We start from the raw sequence: 10,539 nt of genomic DNA on the forward strand, positions 1-10,539 counted from the left end.
CTTGCCCGACACATTCCGAGTGCTTTCCGAAAGAAGGGTGAGCCCACATATTGCCGTCCAGCGGACTGTCTAACAAGCTTGTAATATAAAATAACACGTTTACAAAGACAACTCGGAAGTTTGTCAGAATCTGGCTGTTTTATTTTTAACATTTTCCTATGTAAAGAAATGAGACGTGCACAAAGTAAGTAGGGCCTTCATAATAATTTTTTTTACTTGATTGTACTTTGGAAGTAAAGTGTTAAAAATAATCGTGTTGTGGCCGCTTCAGATTTTGGGAACAACATGTCTTCTTATCCACAACGAAGTGATCAGATGTTAGAAGAAGAAAACGAAAGACTAGAATACAACTTGTCTAATAAAGTACAGACCTTGAAATCGGTAAGATTGTTATAATAGCTAATGAATTCAGTACAATGCTTTTTCAAGGTATGATTCATAATCATTTTTTATTGGAAAGGAAAACTTCGAGATATACTTATTTCATTTTCGTACAACTTAGAAATTCTATAGTTGTACCAAATGGCATAAGTACGACAACCAAAACATCCTCAGTGTAACCGGTGGCTAGCACAATGCATACCCCCTTCCTTGTAAAGTGATTTGTTCTATTGATTTGTATTAAGAAAGGGTGAGAAACAGAGAATCCATTTTTGACTTTTTTTATTTCCCCCCAGAGTATTCTATAGTTACTCCATCATTTTCACTGAAGCATGAGATTTTTGATGTCTATAAAAACAGAGTTCTCATATTAAAATTCGCAAAATGCTGCAGTTTGGATTGATAGAAAAATTCTTGGCATGACAATCATGAGACATGGGTTTAATTTTGTTGCATGATGGTACCATTTGCCTTGACAATTGATGGTTTTCAACCATTCGCAAGAGAATTAAATAACAAAAGACATGGCGGCCATGTTGGAGGATATAACAAAAATTGATAATTCTTTTGTTAAGTTCCTCCAACATGGCCACCATGAAAACCATCAATAGATAAATAGCCCTTATCACAAATGACATTAATGGAGTATTTTTTCTATTGAAATTTGATGCAAGCTCAACCTAATAGCCTTACTTCGAGTTCACTCATTTAGGATTACCACTGGGCCCCAGGATCAACTTTGATAAGGGCTGTTTACAGTCATATGATATCCACTTCAACCATGCATCATTTACATACCATTGTGATTGGAGAAAAAGTAAGATTGTTTATATTTTATTATCTGCATTGTCATTTGAGTTACCAATGCACTATTTATTTATCTTCTCTTTATGTAGCTCTCAATAGATATTGGACATGAAGTAAGGACCCAAAATAAGTTATTGACTGAAATGGTAAGAGCACGGAAACAAGATTGATTATAAACATTGCAAACTTCTAAACTTAAATCCATAGTATCTATAAGAACAAGGGCAGATCAAGGGGAGGAGGAGGGTGGGGTGGTCCTAGACCCCTTGTCATATCTAAGGTTCAATAGGCCTTTTGCAATAGATTGACACATGATTGTTACTGGATGGCAAAAAAATTTGGACTTCGTTTATTTAAAGATTTTTTGCTGGATTACTAATGTCCTATCCAAAACCTTTTCAAAAATACTTTTTTCCCCTTTTGAAATACTTTCAACTTCAAGATACGAAGCATTTTAAAGTTTGTTTGCCATCCAGCAGAGCCTTCCCAAAGGGACCTTGAGCTGAATTGATTCATTATCGAAGTCATATATCAGCACGTGACTGTTTGTTGCAAAAGGGCTATTGATTATATTATCATAGAATTTAGTTTTGTCACAGATTTGAAGTAAATTTTTTATGAAGTATATTTTTTAACCCCTTTTAACACCCCTTTGCACACCACTTAATAATAATAATAATATTAATAATAACTTTATTTCTATAGCGCTTTTACCTATGTTCAAAGCGCTTTACAAACAATATAACAAATATAAATAATTACTGAAATATCAAATAATCAAAAATCCAACTACTAAACTATCTTAATGACTACATTCTATAAAAATATAATAATCTAGTAATTATAAATATATATAAAATGAATAACTAATCTTAAAAACTAACCATAAGCCTCTTTATATGAAAATGTTTTTAGCTTTTTCTTAAAGCTATCCAAACTTGAACATAATCTAATATCTTGGGGAAGAGTATTCCATAACACAGGCCCACAAATGGAGAATGCCCTAGCGCCATAGGTCTTAAGCTTAAACTTGGGTACCCTGAGCAATCCCTTGGCAGATGAACGCAATGTGCGAGATGGAACGTAAGGACACACTAAATCACTAAGATAAGTTGGCACAATACCATTCACTGCCTTAAAGACAAAAAGAAGGATCTTATACTTAATACGCTGTTAAATACTTCTGAACGATTGGACACTCCCTCTCAGTGTTTGGACACCCCTTTCGAGGTTTCCTGGATCACTCTTAAAGTATTGTACAATGAATGATTCTGTGGATTCAGTATCCACTTCAAATTATGTGAAATAAAATAACCATTATTAATATATATTTTGATCGAAATGCAAGCTAAATAACTGTTTTGCATTACAGGATAGTGATTTTGATTCCAGTGGCTCATTACTTTCAGCAACAATGGCAAGATTACAAGCTCTAACTAAAAAAGGACACCATAAAATCATGTGTTATATGATGGTCTTCTGCCTTTTTGTATTTTTTGTTGCTTGGTTAATCGTTAGGAGGAGATAGAAGACCATAGAAATAACCATGAATAATAATATAAAAAATTAATATGAAATGCTGATGGACAATGGATAGCATACTGCCTTCTTTTCCTTCTATGAACTAAATGTTCAATAATTGAATTGATAATAGTTCTTCTTCGCTTATCAAAGTATCTACTACTCTCTTTATGCTAATAATCCATCTCCTTTCACACTTGTAAATATGCTGATCGAATTAAATTTTTAATTGATATTGATGTGAATGAGAATCATAAATAAAGGTGATCACAAATTATCATAATTTTGTCAGTGGCCCCATCCTTAGTCTCCTTTGCCTCTGGTGTTAGTGCTGAGTGGCATGACAACCCTTAACCCGGATGGAAGAGGCTACCCCATCTTGTGTTTAAAAGTTTTAATATTTGCCAAAAACACTGCATTGCAATGGAGAGCTGATGCAGTGGAGTTGTGAAGAAGGAAAGGATGAATTAAATGAACATAGCACAACACACAACATAGCTAGCACTTTGCAGAATCTAAATTTTCCCTCTGGGTTCCCTGTGGCCTGATGTTCTGATGGTGGATTTCGCGCCAAAACCTCGACGCCGGAGACGCGCGTGCACGAGGTGCGTTCGTCCTTCCCTCAGTCTTGGCGGCCATGACAGTCGGCTTTGTTTTGCCTTTCCAACATATTTAAGGGTTTTACCTTGAATAATGCATGAACGACCAAAAGCTTTGTGGTTAAATAGTATCGATGTGTCGAAAAGACTGAGTTGGATTTACCTGAGCGTCTTTGAGGTTCCTCAAAATAAGTTAAGATTACTTGTTACAGGTAAGCCGTTTTCCTTTCGCAAAATAAAGACCTAATTCGTAACGGTGGGAAAAACGAAATTTCAATTCTTTTTGGATAACATTTTTTAACTAGAGAGGTTACTTTTTTAGTCAAATGAAACTGTTGAGGCATGGACAAAACCGCATCGAGCAACAAGACAGAAAAGCTAAAGAAAACCAGAAAACGGAGATATCACGAGGTACAAACGTCCTTGTAAAGTAGAGTAGAGTAGAGACTTAAAAATTATGAAATATACCGAGTACCTCCCTCGAACTATCTTTTCAGGCAAGGAAAGAAATCCTAACACCAAAAGAACAGACTGATTCTATCATCACCAAACACAGAATAACTGTAAGTTGTTTAGGAAACGGTGGCGGCCGTGTTTATCCTATTATCAAATTAAGGTTATTATGTAACTATCTTATTAGAGAAACGTAGGAATTTACAATAAAGCCAAAAAGTCGGATACCATTTTGAGAGGTAAGACACAATGTATCATTCAATCAGAGTTGCAAAGTAATAACGAACCCCTTTCATTTCTTTTACAGAACTCAATGAAAGGAAAGTCATAAAAAAGGTCAGTGAATAATCACAAGCTACCTTCTCAAAATGCCTTTCCTCTAAGTTTCGTTTTCTGCAAATTCACATAATTGGAATAACATTTCGATTACAATATAGTTGTTTTTGGTTCTTTAGAACTATCAAGACATTGACCAGCAGATGAAGAAAGACCTTTCAAAAGTTTTAGATGTGTCCTCTTTCAGGATTAACAATCTTGGAACATCAGCAGAGTCTCAAAATTACAAAAACTTGCCATCAAGTAAAATGATAATGTCAACAGATCTAAATATCTCGTAGTATAATAGTAGGAAATACAGGGATTATAGAGACGTATTGACTGGGATGGGGCAGGAAAGAATAACTGATATGCTTAAGTGTTTAAGCCCTGCAATGGTACTTCTATAGACATTTGCCATTTGATGAAATTATGAAAATGTGAATATGTTTAAACAGTACACTCATCTCTCGTTACAGCTTACACCCTTGGGACTGACACTTGGTGTTCCTAAAAGCAAAGGAGTTTAACAGTTATTTGTTTGTTAGTATTTTTCACTGGAGACTTGGCTTCTGTCTTCGATAGCAAGGTGTCTGCAAGGGGACAGTTGACTGTACTAAACTAATTTTGCACTAATTAGTACAACGTCTATTGTTTCCTAGTCATAAGGTGCTGTTGATAGATACATACATATATTTTTTTGATTTTCAGATGTACTTGATACCTGCTTGCCAACAGAAAGGTAAGCAGTTATATTTTCAATGTATTATTTTATAAGTAAAAATATTGTTAACACTCTTTCCTCAAGTTTCCCCAAGTATATTTCTTAAAATTATTATCTGTTACTTTTCAGAAATTCTCCACATGAGTGTGTTACACCAAGGTGATTAGCTAGCATTCAATGTATTGTGAGCTATCATTAACACAACTGGCATAGGTCATGGACCCAGTTATGGGATGCACTGGAAACTAGGAAATGCATTTTTACTTACATTTTTTCCTTTTTTGCTTTGACATAATCCTGGTGTTTTATTGTTAGTTTATGTGGCTCAGCAGGAGATCTTTATCAAAGTTGCTCAGGAAGAAGAAGTAAAGGACTGGCATTCAAGGTATTTATAAATCTATATATAACATGATACATAATGATAATGATTTTGCAGACTCTTTAAAAACTTGTTTTACTTCTTTAGACGCCTTTGCAAGAAATTTCAGAAAATTTAATTGACAGCCTACATCCTGCCAATACTTTTAATGGTAGAAGTAAGTAGATACCCTTGGAAAAATGAAAACTGCAGGAAGCTATTACTGATACTAGGAAAATTCTTTACAGATGCAAGCATGTTTGTTAAGACAACATTTTCTCACTTTTTCACACTTTATGAAGTTAGAGTGATTCATGCTACTCGGGTGGTAGCATAATCATAGTTTTAATCATGATATTAATGATAATGATTTATGAATTTATATAGCGCCTTTTCTATATGATATAATCAAAGGCCTTTTTACATTGAGAAGTGAATGACAGATTGCTTTTTGTGCAATTTACAAGCATGAGAGATGGTTAGTTTCAAGTGGAGGAACTGAGGGTGGTCACTGCCAGGGTTTCTTTATATTAATATGAAACGAATGAAAAAGACGATTAATCTATAAGTTCAAATTATTATGAATCCTGACTGCAGCTTTTGCATTTTTAATTATTCAAATTTCATCCCTTTTTTGGTATTTGCAGATTATTTTTCAGAGGTTAAAGAACAAATTGTAAAAGTTTTCAAACAATGGTAAGTATTTTTCATTTGTCATTTTTAGAGTCCAACATAGTAGTGAGTATGAATTATGAAAACATATGACTTTTTTTGTGTCACCTATTTTACAGCTCAGCCAATCAAATGATTGAAAAACAAGGAATTCATTCAGCATTACACAAAAGACTTCACAAAAGAAAAACTGGTATGTAATTTAAACTGATTGATTGCAGCCGTTGGGATGGTTTCATTGTCAAAGATATTTGCTTTTACATTGGCTACTCTGAAATTGAGTATAACTAAAGTTTATATAATAAAATATAATGTATGTTGATTTAATCAGTTCACATGTAAATCATATACTTCAATTTGATTGTTACTCAATGAATGCTAAGAGCATGTGCATTTAATGCATGTAAAGCAGAAATAATTCTGTTCTTAAGAAAAGTTGGTAAAAAATTGGATGTTCCATAATAATCTGAGTAAATAAGTCTTACTGACAATAATAATTTGAAAAATGTTGTTTTTATAAACTATACAGGAGAACCAGCAATGAAACCTGATTCTACAAAACGTCTTTCACCTCATTTTCCAAACAACACATCATTGACTGAGGAGCCCAAGATGAATGAAAACGTTAATCCAAGGGACATGAAACAGGATGAAGACTACAAACAGTACAAACCAAAGAAGCCCTTGGAGAACCCATCATGTAATGTTGAATTGTTCAAGGTAATGAGAACACTAAAAATAGTTACTACAGGCTGCTCCTGAATTAGCACAGACCTCTTTGACCATTTGACAATTTTAGTCTTTTCTGTTTCAGCAAATAAATGTCACTACCAACCAGATGATAAATCAAACATGTGATAGAAGAGAAAATCTTTCATGCAAAAATGTAGAACCGTTTGATTCTAGCAGAGGAGAAAAACAAAGTCAAGACAGAACTTATAGCAAGTTAGCCTCAACTTTTGATATTCTAGACTTTCTGGATCATACAATACAGAAAACTACAAATCAGAACACTAAATATTTTACTGAACAAAATGATAAAGAATTGGAGTGCTTGGTACCACCCCTGAATACATCACTGATGAAAAACACTACTTCAAGTTCAATGTTTTATAACACCATAAAGAAACAAACTGAAAATTCAACATTTTTTCCTCATCAAAAAGATGAAGACAGAGAACTATTTGAAAAATATTTTCCTGAAGTGTCACCCCTCAAAAAGCCATCATTAAAAACACCAACACCTCCAAGATTTTATAGGAGGAAAATGTTTTAGTTCAAAGCTATTTAAGAAAAATAAAATGAATATATCCAACACAGTGCTATTGCTGTTAAAAGTTTTATTTCCTGGACTGAAATTAATGCTTGAAATTAAATTCTTTTTATTGAAACATAGGAATGTCATAGGTACTATCAAATAGACTGTATATTTTATAAACCTTATCAAAAAATAATCATTAGCATCGTCTTTTTGAATCTGGATACTTTTTTTTTAGTTCTTGTTTAAATTTTCTAAATAATTTTCTGTTTATGTCATTTTCTTCATCCTTTTTTTTATGAAACTTGTTTTTAAAACCATGGTGTACCAGAAAGGCATTATCCAGTACTGCAAAGTCATATCCTGCAATGTGAGTCTCACATACTTGGCTTATTCTATTAAATCCATACTGTTGAACAGATAGACAAAAAGGATTTAAGTAGGTAAACTCTTCTAAAGAACATAATGGTATTTTAACACTATTTTGTGATGGGTTTGTTCCTTGACTGTGTATTGCACCAGAAGAGTTGAAAACCTGACTTGGCTTATCCTAATGCAAATGTAGTTTGGTTAGCCCACATTTTTTCAATGCCAACTGAATGTATAATTGTTCCCTGGGGGCCCAGGGGGGGGGGGGTACTCCCCTATATTTGCTATACGGGTATGTGCCCCCCTATAGGGTATGGTTTTTCGGCTTTTGGGTCTGGGGTAGGGTATCATTTTTTGACATTTTGTCTGGGATAGGGTATCATTTTAGTCTGCGATAGGGTTAACGATTTGGTCGTTTTTGTCTGGCGAATAGGCTACGCTTTCTGCCAACCAAAAACAATAAAAATGTTAATAAATATTGATTGCAATCGATTGTAAAACTGTATTTTACGTCTTTTAGTCTGGGATAGGGTGTACAATTCTTAGTTTCAGTCTGGGGTAGGGTATGTAAAATCAAAATATTAGGTCTGGGATAGGGTCAGGGTTTTGAGGTCCTGGCGGCACACCCCTACCCAAGTTGGGGTGGTAGTACCCCTCCCCCCCCCCCCCCCCCCGGGCCTGGGGGCCTAGCAAAAGTAACTATCCCACTTGTAAGTCTTGATTACAGCTGTAATGCAGGTGTGTCTTACTCTTGTGTTTGAGTAATTTTACCTTTTTGAATCTGTCATCATACATTGGTACATGGTATGGGCCAATATAAAAAGGCTCCCATGGATCTTCCCATTCAACCTTGTGAGATATATCCAGACCTGTTGATTTACTTTTGTGCCTGATATGGAAATAAAGATGCTATTAGACATCCCTTATTATGAAACAATTACAAGGTAATAAAATTGGTCCTTCCAATCCATCAAAGTGTTTGGGTTATTATAACATCAAATTTCTATGGGTCTTAGAATTAAGTAACTGCAGTATTGTAACCAGTATATAAAGACACGTTTTTCTAATCACTGTATACTTTTCTGAATATATACCTTTTCCAATCTTCATAGTTAGTTGGACGCTGACATTTCCAGCAAGCCTTAAAGTAGAATGGCTGAATTTTTCCTGAATCCCACAGTTGTATTAATCCATTCTTAGTTAAGTCAACTGAAACACTTTCTTGACTTTCAAATGCTGGTACAACAAATACTCTCATATCTAGAAAAGAAGCTTTTTATTAAAGCAACAACAATCACTCCCCATGAGGGATCCTCCAGTGTTCACTCCTACATAGACTTCCACTGAGAGCAATATTTACAATACACAACACTCAGCTCACTTGCCGATTTTCATGGAGGAAAACTGGTCAGTCTACCCAGGAAAATGTGGCAAAAGACAAAACATCAAAAAGGCTCAGCTTGTAATGTGGAATTAAGTTGAGCATTGAACCATTGCAACCATTGTCTCTATGTTTGGATTATGCGAAAGCAGTGAGAGATGTGCTCCACACTGAGTTGTTCATATCAAATATACAATCTGTCAAATACATAGATTTCATTAAAAAATCATGCAAAAAATCACTCTCTTTCCCTTGCACAGAATGATATATAAATAGAGGTAATTAAAGTAAGGTGATCTGCATCCATACCTTGACTATTCCCAAATAAATTATTATCTTCTGCAAATTTCAGGAAATCATGATAAAGATTTCCATTGCACATCATATCAATATCAACCATAAATATGTAGTCTTTATCAGCATTACTCCTTGCAATATTCCTCAGTAGGTTGTTAGGGTAGGGGATCTGCAATTACAGTAACATATCATGCAAGATCAATATACCATTGAGATGAATTCAGAATATGTTTTCCTGCCACAGCAGCAGCACAAATTAGTAGTTTTCTGTTTTCACATTTACCTGAATATTTGCATAATTCTTGTTTTGAATAACCCCAGTGGTCTGCATACCAACCAAGAACTCTTCACAAGAGCGAGGTGTCACTTTCCTTGCTTGTTTAGCATAATACATCAAATCATTCATTAACGCAGGGTGTGATAAAGGGTATACAACATGAAAAGATACCCTTTCCCTAATCTTACTGCTGCAAATATGAAGGCCAATGATAGACTTGTAAGCAACAATGATATCTAACCCTGGCACAATCACAGCTGAAAAAGTCAATTGAATATATCAGTGGTGAATATATAGTAGACTAATATATACATGTATAAACCTACGGTATTACCATAATGGTCCGTCACAAATTCTGGACTCTCTATGCATTCTCTCATTTTGCTAAACCCTGCATTCTTCATAACTGCATATGGCATGCATGCACATTTTTACTTCCTCAATAAAATCTACTCTAAACAATAGTATCACTTCAAGCTACACATACCAATAGATATTGACCCTTTCCAATGATGAACTAAGTTCAGCAGGTAATGAAGATTATTGATAGTACAATGAGTAACCATGGAAACATCATGACGTTTTCTCGTTGAACCAGTGGCTTTCATAAAATTTGGCTGAACCCTGTATTCACCCAAAGGGTCGATGTCTAATTTACTGAAGTCCATGTTTTTGTTTGAAAAAAGTGATAGAATTCTCTGGAAAAGAAAGGGAACATTATTTCAGTCCTTGCAGATGAGTGCCCCATATGAGAAATAAATTGCATTTTACAAAATACCTTTAGACAGGCAAATAAAATTTACTATGAAGCTTACCCCTGAGGTATTTCTTTCCAAAGCACTCTGTTGTTGTCTATTGAAACGTGATACTAAAAAGAAATTAACAAATCCCACTCCGATGCCTAAAACAGCAAGTAATACAACGAGCTTGCCTGTGCTGAAGTTCATGTTCATTGTATCAAAAACCTTAATAGGTGAATGAAGCCATTATAAATGATATTTTAAGGAGCCATCAAATGACAACCATGTCTGTAATATAACTAGTACCTATACCTACTTCGCTCCATGACCACAGGGCTCCCATCCTAATATATTGAGTATACATTATGTTTATCAGTAAAGGGCATG

General features: G+C 34.5%; 3 protein-coding genes across 4 annotated transcripts; 2 read left to right on the top strand and 1 right to left on the bottom strand.

Annotated features, from left to right (window-relative positions):
* Positions 1–60: 60 nt before the first annotated feature.
* LOC116306404 (BET1 homolog) lies at positions 61–2,948 on the top strand. Its single transcript, XM_031716454.1, has 4 exons — positions 61–184; positions 272–381; positions 1,278–1,334; positions 2,561–2,948. The coding sequence occupies exons 1-4, from the start codon at positions 169–171 to the stop codon at positions 2,714–2,716; spliced, it is 339 nt and encodes a 112-aa protein (XP_031572314.1). The 5' UTR covers positions 61–168; the 3' UTR covers positions 2,717–2,948.
* A 157-nt stretch (positions 2,949–3,105) lies between these two features.
* Positions 3,106–7,957, top strand: LOC116306401 (uncharacterized). Of its 2 annotated transcripts, XM_031716451.2 has the most exons (14): positions 3,106–3,520; positions 3,631–3,719; positions 3,806–3,871; positions 3,949–4,000; positions 4,069–4,097; positions 4,217–4,340; positions 4,788–4,818; positions 4,930–4,959; positions 5,116–5,185; positions 5,267–5,336; positions 5,806–5,854; positions 5,950–6,023; positions 6,360–6,550; positions 6,645–7,957. In XM_031716451.2, the coding sequence occupies exons 2-14, from the start codon at positions 3,651–3,653 to the stop codon at positions 7,104–7,106; spliced, it is 1,317 nt and encodes a 438-aa protein (XP_031572311.1). In that variant the 5' UTR covers positions 3,106–3,520; positions 3,631–3,650; the 3' UTR covers positions 7,107–7,957. The 2 variants fall into 2 exon arrangements, with proteins under 2 accessions (XP_031572311.1, XP_031572312.1); XM_031716452.2 differs by lacking the exons at positions 3,106–3,520; positions 3,949–4,000 and having other exon boundaries at positions 3,706–3,719.
* LOC116306402 (beta-1,4-glucuronyltransferase 1) lies at positions 7,164–10,485 on the bottom strand. The gene is made up of 7 exons (XM_031716453.2): positions 10,228–10,485; positions 9,900–10,110; positions 9,419–9,669; positions 9,148–9,304; positions 8,552–8,717; positions 8,229–8,346; positions 7,164–7,497 (listed from the first exon to the last, which is right to left on the bottom strand). Exons 1-7 carry the CDS (start codon positions 10,363–10,365, stop codon positions 7,288–7,290), a joined length of 1,251 nt encoding a protein of 416 aa, XP_031572313.2. The 5' UTR covers positions 10,366–10,485; the 3' UTR covers positions 7,164–7,287.
* Positions 10,486–10,539: the final 54 nt, after the last annotated feature.

Source organism: Actinia tenebrosa, unplaced genomic scaffold (assembly GCF_029948245.1).
Source record: "Actinia tenebrosa isolate PJP-AT-01 unplaced genomic scaffold, QUT_ActTen_1.0 PGA_scaffold0__85_contigs__length_37466705, whole genome shotgun sequence".
Classification (NCBI taxonomy): domain Eukaryota; kingdom Metazoa; phylum Cnidaria; class Anthozoa; order Actiniaria; family Actiniidae; genus Actinia; species Actinia tenebrosa.